The sequence below is a fragment of the Rutilus rutilus genome (genome assembly GCF_951802725.1).
Source record: "Rutilus rutilus genome assembly, chromosome: 24".
Lineage (NCBI taxonomy): Eukaryota > Metazoa > Chordata > Actinopteri > Cypriniformes > Leuciscidae > Rutilus > Rutilus rutilus.
In genome coordinates this window covers 23407804-23435458 of record NC_140228.1, presented here as the reverse complement: position 1 = coordinate 23435458, position 27655 = coordinate 23407804, and the positions used below count along the sequence as shown (strand labels likewise).

The following is a 27655-nucleotide window of genomic DNA, read 5'->3' as shown; positions in this document are numbered from 1 at the left end:
AATGACGGACAGCCGCAGCGGAGGAAGAGTTTCCGCTCACTTAAACTAACTTAAGCTGGCTTTAGGAGACTCAGGAGTATGGCGCATAAAAGTGCACAAAAACATTCATGGTGCGTTATAATATTTTTTTGCCTTTTGTGGAGCTTAGTAACCACCATGAGTTCACACAGTATCAGATTTGGATCAGATCCGTCAACAATTCCAGTATTGGATCCGATACCGATACTGAATTACGGATTGATGCAAGCTTAGTGTATAGTATGCTATTTCACAGATATCCTGCATCTGGGGAAATTGTTTTTAGCTTTCTGTGAAAGTGGTGTTAATGTGTGAAAAATCTTTTATGGTGCATTTGCATAACATTAGAGTGGTGAAGAACCTCTCCCAGAAATTCACAGCTAAGAAAATGGCGAAAATTAGGACCATGTAATTGAACAAATAAGAAAATGAGGACAATCACAGGCATTAATTAAAGAGCAGCAAGAGCTTTCATTAGCTGCAGAAATGGGAGATGATCTCCACTTCAAAGTGAGAATGGCTGAATGAAAGGAACTTTTGTTAAGAAGATTACAGTGTTATCTGTAAGACTGTAGGTCTAACGTACTGCTGATTTCATATGCACTGCTCTTTGTTTGACAGACATGTGGATCTTTCTTGTCAGCCCTACGGCCCAAAGTTAATGAAACGATTAAAAGGAAATGAATACCTTCCGGTTCAGTGTATGATTAATTATTTTTCTTAATATATGCTGCTTCGTTGTTGTGGAGCAGAATAAGAGAGTGTTATTTACATCATTTGCTGATGTGACAATGCAACGTGAATGCTGAGGAAAGAACATTATTAAAGGCCATCTGTATTTTCGATGCATTGACAATGTTTTCATTGAATCTTGTGCTTTAAAAGATGTGCACACAGGATTGTCCATGTACTCTGACTTTGTTGGTATTCATGAGAGAGGCTGGTGTAAATGACTCAATTCACTGCTGTCAGCTTAGATATCAGCAAAATATTTAAAGGCGTTTAAAATAACTTTTTTTGGGGGGGGAGAATTACTCCGGCAATCGCACTGAAAAAATCCTGGAAAGTCGGAAGGTGACTTGGCTGATCTCTACGCAGAAGGAAAGTGCAATTTATGTAACAACAGGACAGAGAAGAGAAAATAACTCTGGGAAGGTTATCTGACAGACCTCCCACTATGGTGCCATGGAGCGCAACTGTTCCTGAGAGATTTGTGCGAAAAAGAGTCCTTCCCGGAAAAATAAGTTTCCATCACAAACCCTCTGAGGAATGAGCTTCTCTGACATGTCCAATTAGCTGTCATTGTGTCAGTCAAGTGTCAGACTTCAGTGAGAAGTGTTTTCTTTAAAAAAATAATAATAAAGCTGAGATAAAAGAAGACCTGACCCAGTTTTCCAGTCAAAGCACTGATCGAGCCCCATCATATCAACCAATCTGTTACATGAAAGAGAGGACATGTCACAGTGAGACACGATCAGAGATTGAGAAAAACATCAGGACAAGAGGACATCCAGAGGAACATCATTGATGGAGTGTGGTGGGGTGTCAGGAGCGTTTTGTATCTGGCAGTGTGGATAACACTGAACTGTTCATCAGCGGGGCAGAGGGGAGGAGGATGAACTGACAGGGGCTCTATTACTAAGACCCCCTCCTGGGACTCCTGGGAAGGGCAATGTTTTTAAAGTTGAAATTTTCTTTAGAAAAAAAGGTTCTGTAAATTGTATGAGGTTATAGATTTACAACATAAATATAATAAATAAATATATGTATAATAAATAAATTATCTATCTACCCACCCATCCATCCATCCGCACACTATACCATTTTAAAGTTTGTGGTCTGTATGATTTTTTAAATGTTTTTGAAAGCAGTTTTTTATGCTCACCAAGGTTGTATACTTATTTGATCAAAATAACAGTAATATTGTAAAATGTTACTACAGTTTTAAATAACTGTTTTCTATTTGAATATGTTTTACATTTGTATATTTTCCTGTAATAACAAAGCTGAAATTTCAGCATCAGCACCAGTCTTCAGTGTCACATGATCTTTCAGAAATAATTCTGCTGATTTGCTGCTCAAGAAACATTTATTATAATCAGTGTTGGAAATGGTTGTGCTGCTTAATGAAGTGTGGGAAGTGTGGATTTTTTTTTTTTTATGGATTTTATGAACAGAAATCTTGAATAATCACTTTTATTCGAAATATAATCATTTGTATAAATATATAAACACATTCACTGTAATTTTTGGTCAATTTAATGCATCCTTGCTGAATAAAACAAAAATGTATATCATAAATGGCCATATTAACTGTCTTAATAATGTTGCCTGGTCTTATGTATGATTTATCATGCACATTAATTCAAAGAGAGAAAAAGGGTTTGTCTTTTTAAAAACTTTTTCCACCTCTAAAGCAAATATACATATATATATATGAAATTATTAGAATATTTCCTATGATAAATCAAAAAAGCATTTACAATACAAAAAGAATTCAAGTTCTGAAAAGTATATGTTCATTTATGCACTCAATACTTGGTCGGGGCACCTTTAGCATGAATTACTGCATCAATGCTGCGTGGCATTGAGGCGATCAGCCTGTGGCACTGCTTAGGCGTTATTGAAGCCCAGGTTGCTTTGAAAGCAGCTTTCAGCTCATCTGTATTGTTGGGTCGGTTGTTTCTCATCCTCTTCTTGACAATACCCCATAGATTCTCAATGGGATTCAGGTCAGACGAGTTGGCTGGCCAATCAAGCACAATAATATCATGGCGAGCAAATCCGTCAGTAGTTATTTTGGCACTGTGGGCAAGTGCTAAATCCTGCTGGAAAAGGAAATCGGCATCTCCATGAAGCTTGTCACCAGATGGAAGCATGAAGTACACTAAAATCTCCTGGTAGACGACTGCGTTGACTTAGGATTTGATGAAACACAGTGGACCAACACTAGCAGATGACATGACACCTCAAAACATCACTGACTGTGGAAACTTCAAGCAAGTAGGATTCACTCTTCCTCCAGACTCTGTGACCTTGATTACCAAATTAAATGCAAAATTTACTTTCATCTGAAATGAGGACTTTGGACCACTGAGCTACAGTCCAGCTCTTTTTTCTTTTTCTCTTTAGCCCAGGTAAGATGCTTCTGACATTGTCTCTGGTTCAGGAGTGGCTTGGTACTAGGAGTGTGACAGTTGAAGCCCATTTCCAGAAGACGTCTGTGCGTGCTGGCTCTTGATGCACTGACTCCAGCTTCAGTCCACTCCTTGTGAAGCTCTCCCAAGTTCTTGAATTTTTCCTTCCAGTCAACTTTCCATGACCATGCTTCATTCAGCGCTCTGCGAACAGCCAGCCCTTTCAGCCATGACCTTTTGTGGTGTCAATGATCGTCTTCTGGACAACTGTCAAGTCAGCAGACTTCCCCATGATTGTGGTTGAGAGTGCTGAACTAGACCGAGACATACCCGGTATTTATACTTTATGATTGGTAATTAATCAAGTTTGAAATTAAATATTGTAATATTTTGAGGTAAGTGTTTTTTTAATGTTTTTATTTTTATTTTTTACAGCTGTATATAGGCCTTGATTATCGACATTAACATAAAAAAAAGGTTTGGAAAAGGTTTATTGCTGGTTTATGTGTTATTAGTCTAGAATATATTACATTACATTTTCACTTTCTTAACTGAAAAAAAAATAAAAATAATAATAATAATAATAATAATAATAATAATTAAATAAATAAATAAATAAATAAATAAATAAATAAATAAATATATATATATATATATATAAAATTGGGATTTATATGGGATTTCCCCCTTTCTGGTCAATGTTTCCCTGCCTCTGCTTAATTATTTTTATCCCCCCCTCAAAGTAGTGATCAGTGCTACTACACTAGTGGTGAGACGGATCACAAAACTTATCACGGATCCGTGGTTTGATTAAAGGCAATTTTATTTAAAAATGCGCTACTTTGGCTGGCTCTGATATAGCTGCCGCAGCCTCTCTGTAATCACCACTCTGCAGACTTGCTCAATGTCCTGCCCACAGCGCTATCTGATTGGTTACACCTCACGAGTAATAGCCTATCAACACTTGCGAGACGCCACCCACTTTTCAACAGGCCCACCCAAAAAAAAAACAAAAAAAAAAAAAAACCTTTTAATATATTCTAATTTTGTCAAGAATTATACAAAATCGGCAATAAGCTCATAATTTGTGCTAAAATAGTCTAAATGTTTAGTTTTAAAAACAATTTTAAAAAGCTGGCTATGTCTATTTTGATGTTTCTGCGCAAGTTCAGCAGACAGTGAGGTTCGGGTTTGTTCCGATCAGAGCTCGTGAGCGGAGAGCACATTTCTGAATATTTCGCTCCGCTCGCTCATTCCGCAGGGTCGCTCGCTCAGCCCAGATTGGCCTGCTGGTTCGAAAATATGTGGAATAAGGGCTGCCTCCAACAAATTTTTTTTTTTCTAGTCGACTAGTAGTTGTTCATTTAAGCCATTCGTGGAAAAATCGCCTCTTTATCTTAATTTAATTACTTAAATATGCTATATAGCCTACAGGATAATGAGCGTTATGACCGCACGCATAAAACTTGCCACAAAGAACCGGTTAAAGTAATGATTATGAATGTGTCTAAATTAGCAAGGAGACATTTAATTGTTTATTAATAACCAGGTGTTTTCTGTGTCGCTGCAAAGATGAAGTTGACGATGCGGACTCGCCATGAACGCCAGAGAGAAATGCACATTTCATATGGATTACATAATCAGAGAGTAGCCTATTTCTTTTGGTTTTGAATATTTTCGTTTAAAAGTAGACATTTCAAGCTTTCTGTAATATATAGGATAACGTTTTTAATTTAAGGCCCACCCACAATTGGTCTGGCCCATCCAAAACTGGAATCCTGGCGCCGTGCCTGGGCTAAAGGCAAGCAAAGTATTTTTGATTGCTCACTCACTCTTGAGCGTCTGGCGCGAGTGATTTCAATGTTAAGTCAATGTAAAGATGCGTTTACACGCGTCTAGAGGTCCTGCGGCGCGAATGAGGCGTTTAGCGCTATCGTTTTGCTGTTTTTATATAAATAAAAACCATTGTAAACTATTGTAAACGTCTTCTCTACTCATCCAGCTTTGCAGTCGCACACAGTGCAGCAGGAATCAAGGTTCACTGATCTCATGATGGCGGATGACAAATGTCTTCTCTTGTAGAATGCGCTCCCTATACACAGAGTATGTGCGATCGCGAACTCGAAAGTGTAAATGAAACGCGTGCTCCCTGATGCGCGCAAATTAGGCTGCATACAATAGTCTGTCTCCCAATATCAAACCTATCTCTGGACTGTGTAGCTGTGGCTCTGGTCTCTGTTTGCACTTTGAATATTGAGAGAGTACTGTAACGTCTGAAGAACGACAAACAAGGGAGGCTCCGTTTCTAAACTTTTAATCGGAACGCAAGAACAACTGTACACAAAACGCACCAGCCAACTCACTCGATCGTTTCTCTCGATCATTACTCTTTACCCGGCCTTTTTCCGAACTCACTGCCTTAACCCTATAACTGCCGGCGCAAAATAAAACAGCAATTTCACAACAATTATAAAGAGTCTGTGTGCTACAGTACTTAATTGCACTTGCACTTATTGTTTGCACTTAATAAGCTTAAAACTGTTATTTATTTTTGTTATTTATACTATTTCTATGTTCAATGTGCGGAAATTAGTTCAATTGGGAGGTCACACACAGCCTCACTCAGAAGTTCTGGAAGCTCATAAATGTACAGTAAAGTCTGAAGAGACTCATGAAATCACCCAGGAGAAAAGCCAGTCAGTTGAGTTTATGGCAAAACTCATCTCATCTCGTTCTCGTGAACTCAATCTCGAGTCTCGTCTCGTGAGATAAGTGTCTCGTCACACCCCACATATATACATCACACCCTCGTCACACCTCCCCGGATTTTGTTGCTTTTAAGATTTTTTTTTTTTTGTGCCTTTTTAGGATAGTCACCTTCTCAAGTCCCCTCTGACATTTTTACTGCTAAAAGTACTACATGGTGTCCGTTTTTTTTTTTTTTTTTTTTTTTTTAACAATGGTAGGGGAAACACACATATACATACATACATATATATATATATTAAAATAGCCCCACATCATCACATAGCCTTCACCACACCTAGAGATTGGCATGGGGTACTTTCCATAAGATCATCTCTCAATGCAAATCAAACTAGCTTTTAGGCTAACTGAAATAAAACCATGCCAATCTCTAGGTATGGTGAAGGCTATGTGATGATGTGGGGCTATTTTAATTCCAAAGGCCAAGGGAACTTTATCAGGATGCATAGTATCCTAAAAAAATAAATTAAAAAAAATACTTAAAAATAAAAATCTGCCTGCCTCTATGGGAATTTAACATAGGGGTGTACTCACTTATGCACCATGTATTTTAAGGAAGAACATTTATTTATTTACGATACATTATTCATTCACAAAGAAAATTGGTGTCCTTAAAGGTTGGATTTTTCCTAATTTTTTAAATTAAGGCATTAAGTTCAATTTCCAAAAAATGATTTTTTATTCCTCTTTTTAGTCAACTTTAGCATGGGTGTATTCACTTATGCATTGCACTGTATATATATATATATATATATATATATATATATATATATATATATATATATATATATATATATATATATATATATATCAGATTTATTTGATAATTAATGAGACATGCTTTTTGATTACTAAAAATTGTATGGTGTACAACAGTTCTGGCAGAGAGCAGCTCAGCTTTTGAAGGCTATGACAAGTAGTTTCGGGGGGTCTACCACCCCCCCGGAAAAAAATCCTAGGGGAAAAACTGACATAGATTTTGCTAAAGTCGCCATTTCCTCTTGCTTTTTTAAACTCTCCCCATCTAATCATCAACATTTTGGAGACCACTTCTCATGATCCAATCAATTACTGATACATAAAATCCCACCCCACATGTTTTTGTCATTAAACATTCTATTTGACTCGAATGACTCAAATGTGAAATGTCACATTGTGTATAAGTACAATGGGCAAATGGTGTCATTTTGACATCAAGAATAGGATTATTTGCAATGTGCCTTGGATAAATCAGGTGCACTTATGTAAGTGACCTGGTTTACAGGCAGAAGTCTGTAGAGATCTTTGAGACCTGTCCAATGTCCTGTAGTTTTGGAGTGGCGTCAGGACTCAAGCTAGAAATGCCACCTGCTCGGTCTCTACGGCCTGTGCTCATTCTCTATGCTCTATTAGCCTGACTGCCTGAACCATCACCTGCTCCAGTTTAGATAGAGCACAGACGTGAAGTGAAAGACTGCAGCATGACAAGGTGTCCAAATGGACAGAAGAGGATGTCAACACGCACATACTTGTATATGTGGTTTACAGGAACTCTCCATAGGCATAATGTTTTTTATACTGTACAAACTGTATATTCTATCCCCCTACACTATCCCCACCTCTAAACCTACCCATCACAGAAAACTTTCTGCATTTTTTGAATTTCAAAAAACATAATTTAGTGTGTTTTAAGCCATTTGTTTTACGACCCATTTGGTAAACCATGTTTATGTTGTATAGCCATGTCATTACACACATTTGTGTCCTCATAAACCATATACTTAAGAGCACACACACACACACACGCTCAAAAGCAGAAAAAAACAATCAGTGTCTCATCTCAATATATGCCTCCCATTAAAATATTTTACACTGAGCTTATTATTAGAGAAATATGTAAATGTATGAAATAACACAAAACTACTCAATTAGTTTCTCAAAGACTGAATCTGCTAGTTTAATGTAGGCAAACCAGCATTCACAGCACACTAATTAAAGCACGGCTGGGAGATTTTAATGGCTTTCAGAGCAAGGGAATGCAGAGATTTATATTGCCCAGTAACAGGCTTCACTGGCCACGTATAAACTGCACTTAAATATGGTTCTTCCTCCACTGCTGAGAGCTTAATCCTGTTCTTTACTGTTTGGATGCTTCTTTTAGTACTATTTCAATGGCAGAGAAGATTTTTGTTTTTTTTAAATTACAGTAACACAATTATTTTAAAAACTAAAGATTCTGAAAGTATTAAAGGAGACCCCATAATAATTTAATATAGATTTACAATAGTAACAATAAATTGTATTTTATTATATGATATTATTAATATCGTATTTTTTAAATATGATAGTTTCATTATAAATATGGTGACTATCTCTAAGGTGGGCGCCCATCTTAATATATGATATTTACCATCTGAATCTTACAATGTCATGTCAGCAAACGGAAAAGTCAGCCAGCTGTTTATTATTTATGTAATTTATTATGTTAATTATTGTGTATTTTGCCCTAACAGCAGGGGCGCCTTTTACCCCAAATACCATACTTTTACAAATTCTTCCGTTATTGAAAAACTTAAATTACCTTGAACAAAACTAAAAATCATTAAGAAGACCTTTGTCTCAAAATATATTTAATAATTTTGGCGAATCTTATTTGCTACTTAAATCCACAACATCAAATATTAGATCAAACTGGCACAGAATCACCTTTTTGCTGCTGCCCGCGTGTCAAGGATCAGAAAAATTTCCACGTGCATCTTGAAAGGCGGATGTTTGGGAAAGTGCTGTAACAAGTTGCACCCTTTAACTTGTAGTGTAACGAATTACTGTTGCCAGGAATTAATAAGTAAAGTAATAATATTACTTTTGAAAGGAGTGAAGAGCAATAACACATTTTTTAATTGAGTATCGAGCTCAAAACTGTTTGTGACCAATTCAGTTGCAGTCTGAAGCCCATATACTTTATATTTGTGTTGTTTAGCCGCATTGAATGTGTCCAGAACCTTCCATGTTTTTAGTTTGTTTGCATGGTCGTGTTACATAAACCAGTCCCAATTGAAACTTCCAAGTACAAGCCAATATGTTTTGGAAAGCATTCAAGGTGTTCTGGCAGGATGCAGTAACTTGAAAGGCTGTGTCTGTAATAGGATTGTGCACCTGTATGTAGACACTTGAAACATTCTGGTTTGTTAACAGCATTATGTGTGTGTGTGTGTGTGCACCATGGCCTAGAGGCTCGTGGCCCCGGGCCCTTTGCTCCCAGGCTCCTTACCTGGAGTCAGCAAAATGACAGAGGTGACGATCAGAGAGCAGATGACCAGAATAACAAGCAGTGCAATCGCTATTCCCTTCCAGTTCCTCTGCGGAGGGTTACTTCCCACCAGCTCCTACAGAAAGAGACGGACAAAGAGAGAGAAAGCATGTGAGTCGATGAATGCAAATGGGAGGTTAGTCAAGGACAGTTGTGTGCCAGTGAGCAGCACCTCCTGGGAAACTGCTGTTGGACTAAAACAAATTCTGCCAACATCTGTGTAAAAAAGTGTCATTTAGTGTGACATACACTATTGTTCAAAAGTTTGGGGCTGGTAATGCTCATCAAAGCTGCATTTATTTGATTTGATTTGATTAAAATCTTTTCTATTTCAATATAATAAAAGGTCATTTATTCCTGTGATGGAATAACTCCAGTCTTCAGTGTCACATGATCCTTCAGAATTCCTTCTAAGATGCTGATTTGTTGTTCCTGAAACATTTATTATTATTATCAGTGTTGAAAACAGATGCAGCTAATACTTTTTGTTCAAACCGTGATATTTTATTTTTCAGGATTCCTTGATAAATAGAAAGTTCGAAAGGACAGCATTTATTTAAAATGTAAATTTGTTTTATAACTAATAAAAGTCTTTACTGTCACTTTTGATTAATGCAATGCATCTTAGCCGAATAAAAGTATTAATTTCTTACAGAAAAATAAAAATAAATCATACTAACTCCGAACTTTTGAACATTTGACTTTTTTTTCTTCCAGCAACAGAGGAAGATTTATTGGTTAAATAAAGTTTGAAGTTCTGAAAAGCTTGAGGGCGTTTTAATTTCTAAAGTCCAAAAAAACACATACATCATTTGTATTTGGTTCATGTGTTGTGCATAAGATCTATGTGGAGTAAAGAAAAACATTTTTTTTGTGTTTTTTTTTTTCAAATTTGAGATTAATTAATTGATGTTAAGCATAAAACAGAGCAAATTTTCTCAATAAATATTTAGCAGTAGCTCTAACTGAAACAAATTTGATCAATTATTGGAAGTTCCTCCACATGAAAACATAAATTTGAGCAAAAGAGGAGCCATTTCAAACTGGCGATGAATCAAGTGTGAATGACACACAATAAACTCAATAAATCAAAACAGTTTGTTTATTAAAAAAGCAGAGAACAGACCCGCTCATACAGATGCCGCCAAAACACAAGATTCACAACAAGCAGACAGTTAGTAGACACAGAGCATTTGAACTTCATAGCAGAATGCATGCAAATAGAGTTGAAAGTAGCATGCGGCTGTGGCCTGTGTTCCAGCGGCTGACATTTTTATTGGACTCAACTCAGACTAATGAAGTGGAAGTCTAGTGGCGAGGGCGGCATTAAACTCTTTAAGGCCTGAGCTGTTAGTGACCTTGTTCCTGTCCTAATTGAATAGCGCGCCAGACATCATTAGCCTGGAGATAACAGTAGCCAGAGCCTGTTTACCGGGACACCCATTACAAGGACTCATTAAAGTCCCTTTCTCTCTCTCTCTCTCTCTGTTTCTCTCTTCCTCTCTAGGGTCACACAGACAGACTCTTCCTTTCCAGTATGTAGACATAGCAACTGAGTCTCATGTGAATAGAGACACATCATTACAGCACTAACCACCAACGGCACCTTTCACCCTGCCCAGGGCTCCAGACCGCGACCATTTTTCTTGCCGGCGTGATCAATTATTTATGTTTCACGGACCGGTTATTGGTTGGGACCAATAACAGACAGCGCAGCGCCCCAAACTTGCCAGTCGCGGGCCGATCTCAATCACGCGACACTGTTACTAGGAGATCCAGACTCTGGAAATCCAGTGAAGAAATCCATTGAATTTGCCTCAGAATTAATAACATCAATCGCTGCAAGATCCAGTGAGAAACATTCCGATTCGGCGCAGAGTTCTCTGTTATAAACCATAGATATCAGCTCAAACAGCGCTGATGTGGAAACTAGGAAAAACACTTATAGAAGGCTTTCAGTCCACAAATCAGCAACATTCACCATGGATTTAGGCTAATGTATTAACTCTAACCATAACTATGGTATTGTGACAGAAATAGTCAAACGCTTACAAGTACTACACATCTTTTTCCAGCACTTCAAAACTATAATATCATATATAAATGTTATGTTTAATGTGATGACCAACACATTTTTTTCATCCTTCAAAGACTGTCCTAAAACTAAACAATTTAAGATGTAGGAAAACTGTTATTAAAAAAAAAAATATATATATATTTTTTACCATAATAAACAGTAAGATGCTTATTGGCTATTTTCACTCCCTAATATACATTGTTTCACTCGTTTTACTTTTTAATTATTATTAAGACATTATGAATGATAATAATTAAAGTTAATTTCATCTACACCCTAAATTAAGCTTGGTGCTTTATTGTCAGCCCCAGTGCTACCAGATATTTTTTGTAGAACTCAGTGGCTCCAGTGCTGCTTCCCTCAAATGTTAGTCTGGAGCCCTGTGAACTTAAAATAAAACTGCACATTGTAATATCTGTACGTTAAGTCTATGTATTATTAAAGAATTTGTCAGTATTACAGTTATTTTGGGGGAAATTTGAATAATTGCATTGCAAGCTGATTTAAGGTGTGCCCCTAATTTTTCTGCTTGCGCTCCTAACATTTTGAGTCAGGGGCTACAGCGTTTCTAGTAAAAAAAAGTTAGTCTGGATCCCTGCTGCCTTACTTCACATATGCGATCCTAGTGACAATAACAGCTGGGTATATTTTACCCACAATGCTCTGCGTCTTAATGAGACACATTAAAGGGATGCTTCACCGATTATCATTAAAGGACAAATTCGGTATTTTACACTTAAAGCCCTGTTTTCAGATCGTTTCTGATGAAATAGAACGGTTAAGATTGAAATTTGGACACATGCTGCTGGCCCGAGAATTTTCGGTTTCTGTGGTAGCATCCCCCCCCAGCTCCACAATGGCTGCATAGGTGCACTGGAACAATCCTTCCTAAAACGCATTAAACTTTCGTTTACAAAGAAGTGAAACTCACCGAGTGGTCAGGGGTGTTCACTGATATGCTCACACAAAAATCGCTGCAAAAGATGCTTTCCAACAGGTGTTTTACCATTCATTGTAAAACTGTGGACCTATTTTTCCAAACGCCTCACACCCGTACATTCTTCCGTTGTGAGCTTGAATAATAGACACTCCAGCCCAGTTGGTTGGTCGTTTCCGGCGGCGGAGTAATACCGTACCTCACAGCACATCCAATACAAGTCAATGGAGTTGGACAAAAACTACGATAAAACCTGTTGGAAAGCATCTTTTGCAGCGATTTTTGTGTGAGCATATCAGTGAACACCCCTGACCACTCGGTGAGTTTCAAGTTTAATGCGTTTTAGGAAGGATTGTTCCAGTGCATCTATGCAACCATTGTGGAGGTGGGGGGGGGTGCTACCACAGAAACCGAAAATTCTCGGGCCAGCAGCATTTGTCCAAATTTCAATCTTAACCGTTCTATTTCATCAGAAATGATCTGAAAACAGGGCTTTAAGTGTAAAATACCGAACTTGTCCTTTAAGCTTTGTATCAGTAGAAACCCAGTAGTATTTTCGAATGACCGTGCTTCCCTCCCTCATGTCCCCCTGAGACGAGAGATTTCTGTATTGTGTGTCTGGAAAAAAAAACTCAGATGACGCAAAAATCGTAATTTTACGTCATCGGAGGCTTTTTTGGCCAGAGGCGAGACACTACAGCCAGTAGTAGGAGCTAGTTACGCATGTTTTCAACCCGCCCATAGGGGGTGGGATCTCACGATAAAACGGCATCTTTTCAGTTTCGAGTCAACTAGTAGACTAGTTGTATCATTTCCAATACTGCCCTCTGTAACCGGTAGGCGTGGCTTGGGAGTGGCCTCGTAGGACAGCAAAGCAAGTGCATTCTGGGAGTTGTTGTCTTAAATCCACATGAGCCAAAAATACATTTTCTGGATTTCTCAGTCTAGAAGGCACCAACTTCTAAAATAATTTCACATTTCTACTACATAAATGACCCAATTTAAATACACATTCATCTTTCCAGCGGTGAAATATCCCTTTAAGATAATTTATCAGAAATATGTCTGATTGATGGTTACACGTGCACACACAAAAGCACCTGAATGGCAGGTGCATGCCAACGAATGGGCTGATTATTTTTGTTTTGATTTGCTTTTTCTGTTGTTAATATTGAGTCAACAGATAAATGACACCACAATCGGTATCTGAAAAATAGCACCCAAAGTCATAGGGAAAGTAACATCTTTAAGCAATTACATTAATATTATCATGCTCAAGTCAGATCAGGGCTCTAGAGTGCGACCAATTTGGTCGCATATGCGCCCAAATTTTGTAAGTGTGCGACTAACATTTTTCCTAGGTCGCACCGGTGCACCTAACGTCCTCGCATCCGCTGCCTCTGCACGAACGTTTGTTGGCGTTTGTTCTCCTTTGACGGAACTCACACTCTTCTCTCACACGATGCCACAGCTCGCACAACACGACAGCCCTGCTTAATGAGTGACGACGGAGGACAGAATTAAACATTCAAACGTAGCCTAGCTGGTTACACTTAAGGTCTGTTATATTAGTCTGATTTTATTTTAAATTTCGGCTTCCAAAGATTATAAAAAATAATATATTGAGGTAAAACCATTAAAAACTATCTACGCGCAACTTCTTCCCTTCGCAGCATTACGCTGTCATTTCTCCCTAAAACTCAGATTCAGAATCAGCACGATCGGTGATTGTTGTAAATGCAGTCTAGCTACTGTTGCTAAATTGCGGGACGCGTTTAATAATTGAAAGAGCTATTAAAAACACAAAAATCTGCGCAAGAGATGTTGTTCGCATGGCGGCTTTCATGTGCAGATTGTGCGCGTCTAAACGATCAATTGTACACAAAAGCGTGTCAAAATTACCGGCTTTGAGATTCACTAAAAACAGTTTATGTCTTAAATGGACGTAGTTATGGAAATAGTTGGGAGAATATGGTGCATCAGTAGCCTATTAGATCTGCACCCGGTCTTAAAGGGGCCGCAGTCTAATAAACATGCTGACGATTGCGCCATTACTGCAAATCAAACAACAAGAGAAAAATCACTCACAGCTCTCGAAAGAATAACTTCAGCTTTGATAAGCATTAATCTATTTATGATAAATTTTACAGTGTTATTTTACATTTTATTACTTTATTAGATTTCTTTTTAGACCATGCCTGAACAGTAGTAGGCCTTCCTGAAATTAAAGCACTGTGTAGGCCTATATAAAGTGTATCTTTGTTTAATTGTTTATCTTTTGTTTATCTATTGTTTATCTTTGTTTATTATATATAAAACAAAAAGAACCATACGAATACAGTTAAAGTACTGTATCGATAAGCAGTATCGGTAAGAGTAGGAATACCGTTAATAATTGTGCTTCAAAAAATAAATAAAAGTTTTTACCTACACCTTCTTGTTTAAATTCATTTACATAATATATATGAATGTGTATAGAGCGTGATAAAAAGGTGACCTTAAAATTGTGGCGTTAAAGGTGATACATCCGAGGAAAAATTTGGGTGCACCCAAATTTTGTGCAGGTGCACCTAAATAAAAAAGTTAGGCGCACCAGTGCAACCAAGGCAAAAAGTTAGTCTGGAGCCCTGCAGATGCATTACAGAAATGGTTGACACATACAATTTTAAGTTAAATGGTAAACTATAATATATTTGATTAGGTAAACCACATCTGGGAATCTGTGGGAATCTTTGCACAATAAATTTAAGAGAAATACATTAATAATAGTTATAATAACAACTGGGATGTGTGATGTACACTCAGCAAAATTTAAGCATAATGTAACACTCTTAAAGTCTCAGAAAAACATCAAAGACAGAATGAATGAAAGAATGGAAGTTGTGTGTGTAGTGATGAATCACAATGAAACACAAAGTTGCATGGTGATGCTCTAGAGCAGTGGTTCTCAAACCTCTCCTGGAGTACCACCAGCCCTGCACATGTTGTATGTTTTCCTCATCTATCACACCTGTTTCAGCTCATGAGCTCATTATTAGAGACTGCAAGACCTGAAATGGGTGTGTCAGATATAGGGAGACATACAAAATGTGCAAGGCTGGTGGTACTCCACGACAGGTTTGAGAACCACTACTCTAGAGAGGTGTCTTCGAAAATCTGCTGAATAATACAGTATAATAATAAATGTGTCTCTAACTCAGTGAAGCATGGAGGAAGAGGTGTCATTGTGTGAAGAGCCTTGCTAGCTGCTGGTATTGGTGAGCTACTTCTCTGTGAACAGTAATTTAATGCTTTGGAATACAGGAGAATATTGCAGAATGGCTTGCTTCCCACAAATTAAAAGTTTTTATCTAAAGAGGAATGATCAGATGTTATGTTTCAGCAAGAAAATCCTCCTGCCCAAATTGCAAAGACAACCAAGAAGTGGTTTGAGAACAAGACATCACGCTCATGTTTGATCAGAGTCCCGATTTGAACTCTATAGCGAATATTTTAGTTAAACTCAAACAAACTGGGATACTGTTTGAATGCCATCAACATTGAGTGGAACAACACTGACTCTTCTTCCTGCAAAAAGATGTCTAAAAGTTTACCCACACGGCTTAAACATTTAAAGAAAAAAAAAGTGGGAAGGCTATTCCCCCCTAAGTTACTTTATCTACAGTATTTGTGTCAGTTTTGCTAATTTCCCGACCATTGATTTGTGATTTTTACAATTTAACACTTTTCTTAGGACTGGTTCACACAGAATGCGTTTTTGCTTTAGAAACGTGAAAAGCAGGTCAGTGGAAAAGCAGAAAAAAAGCTCAAGATCTAGAGACATTCAGACATTATCTAGACATTCTACACTGTAAAAAAAAAATCTGTTACATTTACGGTAAAATACCGGCAGCTGTGGTTGCCAGAAATTTTCTGTAAAAAATACGGTAGCAACATTTTAGATATTACAGACAAATTTACAGTAATAAACCGTATTTAATTATCTGACATATTGTTAATTTACTGACCTATTGAAGTATTTATATTGGTTTTGTACCATAGTAATACACTGACAACCACCAATTGCAGTGGAGATGAAAATCACTTGATAAATTAAAGCTCATCACAAGCAGCTCTTTCACAAGAAAGTTAATACTAATATATAGAAGCTGCACAGTGTCATTCACACAAACACTAAACAACATCATGGTAACACACGTGAAATTTTAAAAATGCAATAAACATTAATTTAACAACATTAAATGTAACATAAAACCCTAATGTCATAACTGATTAGAAAAAAACTAAGAAAACTATGAAGAAACAAAAATACATCAAATGTGAAGTGTCACGCAGGGAATTTTTCAATGTAAATTATACAATGACTTCCAAAAACGGTAAATTTAACGGTATTTTACAGTAAAATTACATTAAATGTACCGTTAGATCTATCACAGTTGTTTACCGTATATAGTAAGGAAACTTTCTCTTTACCAATAAACAGTGTGTCACTGTAGCGTTTTTACAGTCTTTGACTGTTAAAATCACAATTTTTTTTACAGTGTAGAGACACAGTCAAACTTCTTTTAACTTGAGCGTCGCATTTTTAGAATGACGTGTCATAGGCGAGACACTAAAAAAGATGCGAGACGTGAGCGCAACGGTTAAAGACATCTGTCTAGCACGCGTTTACCTTGAAAAACAATGGAAAAGTAGCGTAGTGGGATGGAAAAATGCCAGTTCATGCCAAGAACAGTCCCTTAGAAAAAAACAATGCTTCAACCTGTTACGACAAATATAAAATGGACTGCAGTAAATATACATTGGTAATCTGTATCGGTTATACAATAAATAAATAAATAAATAATAAGCGAAGGTGACTGTGGCGAGCAGGACGAGGCAGAGGGCCGTGGGAGAACGGCGCGAGGCCGGTGGCTTGATTGATGATGAGCGACGACAGTGAAGATCGAAAGGCTTCACTGTCATTGCTCCTCCTTTTATGCTTCCGCTTCTTCGTGAGAGATACGAGAGCGGTGCGTATCGCAGGTGTCACTCATCATCAATCACGCCACCAGCCTCGTGCCGCTCTCCCACGGCCCTCGGCCTCAGTGTCTAACTGAGGTGAACTATGCCAGTTTTGAATGCTTACAGAGACATAAGCTGCTTGGTAGGGGAAAATGTTAAAAGTGCTGAAATTATTTACTTCAACTGTGATTCACTGGATTTAACTTAAATTATTAAGCAGCACTACTGTTTTCTACAGTGATAACATTAAGAAATGTTTCTTGAGCACCAAGCATATTATAATGATTTCTGAAGGATCATGTGACACTGATGACTGGAGATTTAGCCTTGCAATCATATAGGAATAAAATACATTTTAAATTTATATAAAATTTTTAATAATATATTGGTCACTTGCAAAGTAGAGCACACTTTATGCTGAATGTGGCCCAAAGAAGCCTTGTTCTGACTAGACCTGCAGCAACGTCCTGCAATACAGTCCAGTAATGGCCCACACCTGGCCTCTCACAAGACAAACACACAAGCGAGGGACAACCCAGATCTGTGACATCCATCCTGGACCATTATCATAATGACCGTGCCATTACAGCAGCTTAGTAAACACACCACACACCTGTTTATGACAAGCCCTCTGCCTTCCATTAAACCACCGCAACACTTTCCTACCAGGAGAGCTATTATACTTTATAATGGCTGCTGTCCAGAACACCATCATAATTTTTTATATATTTTTACCAGCAACTCAAAATAATACAACAAACCCACGCTGACCGCTAACTATAGTGTGCTTTCATATGTACAACACAAAAACACACACACACACACATCCAGATAATACTCTACTGCCATGTTGTGTGCACAAAGAGAAAGGATACAGAAAAGAAGTAAATAACAAAAAAAAAGAGAAAGTGTTTTGGCAGGTGTGAAATGAATACAGATCTGTTGATAACAACAAAAAGAGCGCAGTACTCCAGCTTTCATTCCCTGATTGGAGGAGACTACAGCTTACAAAGCCAATGAAAAAAAAATAAAAAAACACACACACTTGAAAAGACACACTACAGCCTGAGTGCAGCTCAGAAAAACAATGGGAACAGACAGACAGGAGGGAGGATGTGAGGTGACTGTACAAGCTGCATTTCTGTCTTTGACATATAGGTGTACTTTACAGATACTGTATGTGCGTCCTGAATTACACATTACTGCACCACCCTGCCAAAGCTTGAGTTCTAGTTTCTAAACAGCTGGTGGTGGAAATGAATGAAAAAAGTAGGGCTGTGCGATATTGACAAGACATTATATTTTTTAAACCTAAATAAATGCTTACATCATCTGTTGTGTCTGGTTCTTACATTTAATCCAATACTTTTAATTAGTATAAGACACAATAGGGCTGATATCAATCAAATGAAATCAGTATCAACAAAACTTGCAATGCAGAGGAAACACTTGCATAGATGCATTGCGACTGCTTAATGCAGCTCAGAGGGGATTTAACCTGCAGTTACAAATGCATAATGTTTCAATGTTTTAAACATAAAACATTGAATACTGATATTAGAAATGATTTAAAAAATGCTTTAAATGTGAAATTAAAACCGCCTATAGGTGGCAGCAAGTCACTGTTAATGAGTGAGTCATTGAGTTTCAACCGATTCATTCAAACGACTGATTCATTCAGGAACAAAGCATTTGACTTAATGAGTGAATCATTTATTCGAATGATTAGTTCATTCAGTAACGAAACACACTGCCGCGTGTTGCTCAGAGATGCAAAAAAGTCCTGTGGCTTTGATTGGAACTATTTTCATTGATGAAATAGAGCAAAAACAAGCATTATTTTGTCTAAAATGTAAGTCACTTAATATGAACTTCTTTTTATTGAACTGTTGTATACAATATCACATTTGTAATTATGCTGATATTTGGAGTAAAAAAAAATGGCACTCTTCGTATGATATTGATTAACTATATAAAATGATTATCTTAAACATTGAGGGCATTCTAAATGCATTTTAATAGACTAAATCACGCAGTGAAAGCATGCACTAAATGTTCAAGCGCACTAGTGTTAACCCTCATCATGTAGTGTATGCGCGCACTCTCTAGATGTGTTTTTGTAAAGTGAGGGACATACTCCATCGCACATTGTTAAAACAACAATCACAATACTATCGTAGACAATATGTATCGCACACCACTATAAAAAAGATTTGCATTTACACTGAAAATAAACATATGCAGTTGGTGCATAAAACGTGGCATTAACTTGACATTATCGCCAGAACAAGGGCTTGGAAGCATCATGCATAAAAACACAGGATTAAAGACTTGAATGTACAATATTCAAATTGTTCACTTATTGGTGGCACGCACTGAACAAAAAACACAATATTTACAAGTCCACTTAGCATGCTTGAATCAGTAGCGAGCTATCATTTGCTTTCATTGAGATTCAAAGCAGAGCAAGGAGAAGTGTGTTAAATAGAGGACATTTGCATTGCTAATATCTATTGTCTGATGTGACCTCCCAAGTCTTCCACTTTTTGTTACATCGTAGGTCAAGATTTACCCGATAATGGCATCTTTCTTGACTGGTGATTTCAGTGAGGAACACCTATATTTCAAATATAGCAGACAAAAATAGCAGGAGTTTTCTCAAAACAGCATTGCCCAGTCTGGAGTGTGTTTCCTGTACAACGATGTAACTCACTGCTTAACCACCGCAGTAGGATGCATTACATGGCTGTGCCTTTGTCAATTAAACCACTTTGATTCAACAATATAGGACTGTCATTAATGATGTCACATGCACGTGGTGGAGTGATAACTTCTGCTAGTTAATCAATTTGAGATCCCAATTAATTATTATAGTTCATATACACAAATAACCGGAAAAAAAATGTATCATGTAGCATGCAACTGGCGTACACTTTACTCCCATATACATGCAGTTCATTCAATCAGCAGCTTTTTTCCACAACGTAATTTGTTACATTCAGAAAAATCAAAAACAATTCTTATGCCAAGTAATAGAGTCAATAGACCTAACTGTTAAATGTTGCCAAGCCACATATCTATCAACTTGGTACATTCATAAGAATTCAACTGAAGTGTGGGTACAGGTGTGTGTTCAGTATACTTTGAACATGGTTCATCCAATCAGATTTTAGAGCTGGAATTATCAGATTAATAAGGCTTCCTTCAACAAGGTAGAAATGTCAATGAAGTTTGTGAAATGTCAAAATAAAAGAAAGTAGAGTTCCTGAGACCTTTCATTGAAGCAGTTAATGCCGTCACATGACACACAAACACATGGCATGGCACGGAGCAATAATACATTAGTAAGTAGAATATTATCACTCCTGAAGCATGACACCTGCTGAGCACTTGTATCTTTAATGTGCAGAAAAGCTCCATAAGAGCAGAGAGCTCAGCACAGTGGTAAGTGTTCTTCCATCACACTGAGTGAGAGGAAGGCGTAAATATGAGGCTGCCCATGTTCCCTTACCTTTACTCAGCTTGGAAGCTTCTCATCAGCAGGACTAACTCTGAGTCTAACACTTCCTGTGTTCCCTGCTCTGAAAGACAAATGAATTTGATAGTGCTGCAGTATCAGGCTTCTATATCGGCCTGTGTCAACACTAAGTCACAACAGAATCACTGGTAAGACATTCTGAGTGATAGGAAATCTCCAAGTATAGGAGATTACGTGAGCAAGACTGCTGACTACACGGCATTAAAGTGGAGCTATGCAGTTTTGGCAATTTTTTCACTCGATTTTTGCTCGCCGGTTTCTCTATAGAGCTCCCCACACAGCTTCGGAACAGATATTTGACAACACTGTCGTAAAAACTCGCTGGCGACTCTCCCCCCTCCCATCTTCTTCCTCTGGTCATGTGCATTTGTTTTCAAAGAGGTATGTATGATACACAGAAGGCTAGCATATAAAATGTATGTGTGCAGTGCCGTAAAGCAGTTTGTTACATCACGAGACCTGATATCACGCGATACTTCGTGACGCTGAGGCCGGGGGCAGGTGCTAGAGGGAAGCGAGATGGCCACCATTCAACCCGAAAAGTCATATAACCATTCCAATGACTCCGAAGCTATTCAGTTAAGGTAAATTAAGCTAAAAAAAACTGCATAGTTCCCCTTTAAGAAGAACATTAAAGAGTCTGTCTATTAATAAAAGCAAAATTGCAATATTCAGTTTTATCAATTGTAGACTTTAAAGTGTTCCTGTAGCTCAAGTACTAGAGCAGGGAGTCATGGGTTTGATTCCCAGGGCCACAAATGTCATGGGTTTGATTCCCAGGGAATCCATGAATTGAAAAGAGGTATACCTTGAATGCAATGTAAGTATATCTTCCAAGTCTGCCAAAAACATAAATGTTAATAATAATAAAAAATAAAAATAAAAATATTATTTAAAAAAAAAATTATGTTGTATAAGTTTAATAATTGTATAAGTTTCTTGATTTCAATTCATTAGAAATGCTTTTTGATTACTAAAAATTTTACACCACGTATCTGTGACGCCCGCTCAACGACACTAGTAGTTGTTGGCGGGTGTACACCCCCCCCCTGAAAAAAAAAATCTTAGGGGAAACACTGTTATGATTATGATAATAAAATAACAATAACAAATATCAGTTTGCAATATAAAACAGCATAACTGTTTTGGTACAGGTAACTTTTGGTTCACCGGAAGCTTTGAACATTCAAGTTACAAATGGCCATGCCCGCTTTTATGTTAAAACTAAGGTGGATAGCAGGGTCAAATCAGATTTATAAATATTATGAACTGTTATATTCCCTTAGCGTCAGTATACTAAGGATTTTATTATTATTAACATGAGCTCTTTGGTTTTATGGATCCATTAAAAACTCTTCCTGAAGGACAAATTTATGTGATGAGTGATATTTACATGCCAGATGATAGTCTTTCTGTATGTGAGAACAATGGGGTTTTCCACTGGCTGTTGAACAAAACAAGCTTAGATCGTCCATGTACGTGATACATAATACTGAAATTTCACACTTCACAGAGGCTGATTCTGAATTCATCATCGACCTGCATCAGAGAGCGAGTAAGAAAAAGAAAGAGAAATAAAGAAAAAGAGGAGGAGAGAAGAAGCTCCCAATTCCCCAGCCTGCACAGCTCTAAATGCATTCCTGCTGTGCTCTCTTAGCTCTCAAAGCATTGTTCTGATATGTGTGGCAGTTTGCAATTGCCTGGCAATACCCAATGGAGGAGCCTGGGAGGGCATATGGGGCCATTTGCTAAAAATCACTGCGGCGCCTGATTCAAAGAACACAAATGTATTCTTTTTAACTGGAAAATAAGATCCCAGCTTTATTTTTATTTGCCATTCAAGAAGGAAACCATGCTTTATTACACATCTCAAAAGTGAGGAAGGGGATTTTCAACCCATCTGCACTCACTGGTATAAGTGCTCACCTCGTCTTTCTCTCTTAGCCAGCTGAAAGCCTGTTTTATATTCTAAAATGACCTTAAAGGGGTGATTGGCAGGACATGGTGGCTTGTTAAGAACATCTAACCGGGGAGCTGATCTAAAATAGATTAAAGGTGAACAGGGGAAACCCTATGATGAGATGTAATATGTACGAAACAATCAAAACAGTCAAACACAGCATGAGTTCAGTTTAGTTCCACTGTATCAACAGACTTCTCGGCCTGATTCTGATATTAAGCCATATTCTAAATATGTTGTGTGTTATTTAAGTTTGGTTATCACAAGCTACCTAGTGTAACATTTTGAAAACACTGCAATGACACTAAAATGAGAGCCAATGAGCATTTGGCGTAACTGGCGTAAAACTATCATATAGCTTCTCATGGTGCAACATTTTTAATTTGTAACAAGTGCGGGTTTGACGTTTATGGTCGCAACTAAGGATGGAGATTAAGATTCTTGAATAAAGGCTTGAATTTGGGTCTCAGATGTATTCTGAAGATTCTGCGTTTTTTATAGTCATTGTTTGATTTATAGTATATTGATAAAATGCCTTGTGTACAACAGCGGAAAAAAAAGATATTATATGAAGTAATGCTTAAACAATTACAGAAATGTTATTCAAGTTTTTAAAGTGTATTCTTTAAATAATTCTTTGAAATGAGATTGCACTGAACAGAATGAAATATAATTTTAAAATTAAGTAAATAAGTCACCTGTGTTCAATGAATGTGATTGAAAACATCATTTATCACAAATACAGAACAGAATCATAAATACAACAGAATTAACCAAATAATTCCATGAATTCAGTATTAGATTTAATAAGGATTCATTAACATTTGTATGTTGCTGATACGTAAATAATTTACATTTTAGATGCTGTCAATACATCAATATCATATGTTTCAGTGTCTATGCAAACGTGAGTAATTGTACGTGTGGTAGAACCACACTTTACATGCAAATACATACTAATTCTAATGAGATCATATTGCTAATACAGAGATTAACCACAACTGTTGTTTTTGTACCACTCTGGTCAGCACTCCATCTCTGTTACCAGTTGTTGTTGATGTAAATAGCAATACAGTCATGTTCTTCAATGGACCAGGGCTTTGAAATGAAGGCTTTTTGTTCGATTACGGAGAATGTGGCAATCCATAAGTGAGGCTCATTACCTTCAGCACAGCCACCTCGCTTGTGAGTATTGAACATAAACGAGCTGAGCAACGCTTGTGTTACACGCCATTATTGATCAATGCACAGCAGGGAGCCAGTTCATCAAGCCCTTCTCATTTTTCTCCAGCCAACTGAGACCAAGGAGTGGACAAGACAGGTTCAATCTAACATATCTTATCGTTAATCTCTACCCATCACTAAGAGTAGAGAAAACTGGAGGTGTGGTGCAGAACCTTAGTTCCCCATGATCTGCAATCATGGTCATGATACGGAGAATTAACTCAAGGTAAGACTCAAGGTTTCATCAAGGTAAGAGTCCCAGAGAATGGAACAAACAACACATATTGATATCCAATAAGGAATCAATATAAAGCTGCAGAAAAAGAGGAATGAACAAAATAACACCAGGATACTGAGGGCCTTATCAGAGAAAAGGACAAAAACAGTCCAAAGCATCCATCTGAACTTGCTTCAAACAATGATCATTCCAAAATCATTTGTCTTGTTGGAAGTAACACAAGTGCATATACCTGTAGTACACTGGAAATAGAATGAGGCATTAAGGCGAGACACGGCAGGTGAAAACATCGTTTTTTCATGCAGTGGTAGCCTAAATTTTGAGATTTTAGGCCAGTTTGCTCCCTTAACATGTAGGGCCCTATTTTAACGATCTGAAACGCAAGTATCAAATGTGACCTTGGACCACAAAACCAGTCTTATGTGTAATTTTTTTTAAAATTGAGATTTATACATCATCTGAAAGCTGAATACATAATCTTTCCATTGATGTTTGGTTTGTTAGGATAGGACAATATTTGGCCGAGATACAACTATTTGAAGATCTGGAATCTGAGGGTGCAGAAAAATCGAAATATTGAGAAAATCGCCTTTAAAGTTGTCCATTTCTATTGGCGATAGTGCTGCATTCACTCACAAAAATAAATGTTTTATATATTTAAGGTGGGAAATTTACAAAATATCTTCATGGAACATGATCTTTACTTAATATCCTAATGATTTTTGGCATAAAAGAAAAATCTATAATTTTGACCCATACAATGTTTTGTTGGCTATTGCCACAAATATACCCGTGCAACATAAGACTGGTTTTGTGATCCAGGGTCACAAATGTGAAACACAAGTAACTTTGTGGGCGGATCTCAAATCTAAAATGGGTTGGTCTGAAGTAGCTACATTACTCATAGGTGTGGTTTGGGCGTAATGTCAAATAAACCAATCAGAGCGTCATCTCACATTCCCTTTAAAAGCAGGCGCACTTGTTCCATGGCGGATTGCTATTATAACGCAGATTTGCCAGAAGCACGCCAGGAGCGGTTCACAGCCAAGGAGACCAACGTTCTCGTCAGGGCCGTAAAAGACAGAGAAGTAACATTGTATGGGGATGGGAGAAACCCACCCAAATTAGCTTCGGTTAAACAGGCGTATAATAATTTGGGTGAATGTGTAAGCTAAATTTATGCCTATTTTTTCACATCTTCATGGACTTGAAGATGTGAACTTGTGTGTTAAAATTTTTCCTTGTAATTATGTATGGTTTGCAAAAATGGGAACTCCAGGGAATGTTTGTGCCGGAACACGCCTCCTCTTTTCGCTGAACCGCCCCCAGGAGCGCAAGTTCATTCCCTAATTTACCGACCTGCGTTTGTGGAGGGAAAAGTCCACTGTGTGTCAGGTGCAAAATAGGAATGATACATGCGTCGGTGTACAAAGTCAATTGCACTGGGTGCAAGATAGGGCCTGTAAGCTTTCATGTCAAAATAAAAAATATGTCAACATTACACATTGAGGTGGTTATTTCAAGGTGGCTCCCGTGCCGTCTCCATTCATAGAAACATGTCATTCCTGTTATCATTGTAAAGCTCTCAGTCTCATACACAGCGCTGTCTAATCCAAATATGGCCATTTCATTTGTAGAAATAGCCAACCGCAAAAGTTTGCCGAGGGAATCTACAGCCGAAAACCACATCTGATTGGTCGATGTGAATTTCCGACTACGTGAATAGTTCTCTGCGCCAAAACGTAAGCACATCCAAAAAGGTGAAAAGACACCGACAGGAGATCGAAGAGGGGCCTACATATGGTGTAGGCATGGACATCTTAGGCTGTAAACAGACAGGGAGCTGTTTATTAGATTCAATTAGTTGTAGATGGTCATACAACAAACAGGGACAGTTCCTTTGCAGTTTTTGTGACTGTTATGTGTGTTTGCTATGGTAGTTATCTTCAGCTTAAGGCTATTGCTATTAATAATGTATTAATTGATCAATTCCCATGCGTTTTAAATATTATACATTACTGATATTAATGAACTGAATATATATCTTGTTTGTAGGTTGGGGGTTTCAATAGAAATGTATGAAATTATACATTATAAAACTTTAAAGGCCGTTTTTTCCAAATGAGTTTTTTCTCACACTCAGAGTCAGATATATCCACTTCAGTAGCACCTACAAGCACCAACTTTTCCAGTCTTGTACTTAACTATATTCTAAAGGCTTTTACAGAGGGATTTGTTGATATATCATTCCTATCCTGAGTTATAGGTCCTTTTACTCCAAAAAACATGGCGAAAATAGATTTTAAGGCTATTGTCAGTATTCTCTAATTTACTAAAGCACAAAATAAGATATCCAGAATCCCCTCTGTAAAAGCCCTTTCATCTAATATGTCAACAAATAGAACCAGGAATTTTAAACCTGGTCCTTTCCAATTTCCAGATTTAGTTTGGGGAATTGAATGCAAATTAGTGTATATTTAAGTCCTCATTTGCATATTAAAACATTAATTTACACAAAACGTAAAAAAAAAATGTTTGTACAATTTAATTTTTTTTTCTTATGTTTATGCCAGTAATAAACTGGAGAAGTTTCACAGTGATATTTTCAAATTTAAAAAATGTCCCTATTCACCTGTGGTGTCTTGCCTTAATTTACTGCTGGCCATTTGTTGCAGTGTAGATAGTACCACTGATTATAATGGCTCCGTGTTAGATGTAGGGTACTTTTTACCAGAAAAGATAATGAATTTTCTCATAGTTAATGTGCAATAATGAAAGCTTTAGCGTAAGTTCTGCCGGGAAGACTCAATTGTTACGTCACTTATTACCTTCTTATCTATCCAATCATGTTCTAATACTTGTAGTATAAAAGATCAGTACTTAAACATGTCTGAGTTCGCAGATGCTGACGCCTACATTCACCTCCATCCTCCCCACCACCACCAGGATGGTCCCTTCCCATACCTCCCAGGGGTCAGCTGCACCCCTGCCTTCATCTTCAGGCAGGAAATGCAGATTCCATACCCTCGGATTGCGAGCTTCGGACGGGGCCTACGCCAAATAACTTTATATCATAATTCTTGCTGTGCTGTTAATAAATGCATACTTTATACGTTATTTTGCCTCCCGAGTCTTTCTGGTAGAACTGCTTTGATAGCAAGTAGTTTCATAAAGGGAAAGCTGATATTGTCAGGACTGGGTATGTAACTGCCGAATAAGGCTTTGCAGGTCCAGGACCAAAGTAGCAACATGTCCTGATATGTGTCTTTGTGAATAAGTCATGAGGCTAAGCCTTGCAGTCCTTACAAGACCCTGTAGGGTTACAGGGCTTCAGGGCGCAATTGAAAAACCATCATAAAGCCGCAGGCTAGAGCTGGGTGCTTGGGGTGACAACCAAATGTTGAGCCCCGGGGCAAAGAGATCACAGCAGAGGTCTGAGAGAACATTTTGCCTGCAGCCCAGCCAGT

The 27655-nt window shown here is 37.6% G+C and overlaps 1 protein-coding gene across 3 annotated transcripts in view; it reads right to left on the bottom strand.

Annotated features, from left to right (window-relative positions):
- Window positions 1-27655, bottom strand: part of dpp6a (dipeptidyl-peptidase 6a) — a 410674-nt gene that overhangs the window by 110919 nt on the left and 272100 nt on the right. For all 3 annotated transcript variants that reach the window (XM_084398650.1, XM_084398651.1, XM_084398649.1), the window contains one exon: window positions 9172-9286. In XM_084398650.1, coding sequence (XP_084254776.1) covers window positions 9172-9286 — 115 coding nt within the window. The remainder of the gene's footprint in view (window positions 1-9171; window positions 9287-27655) is intronic.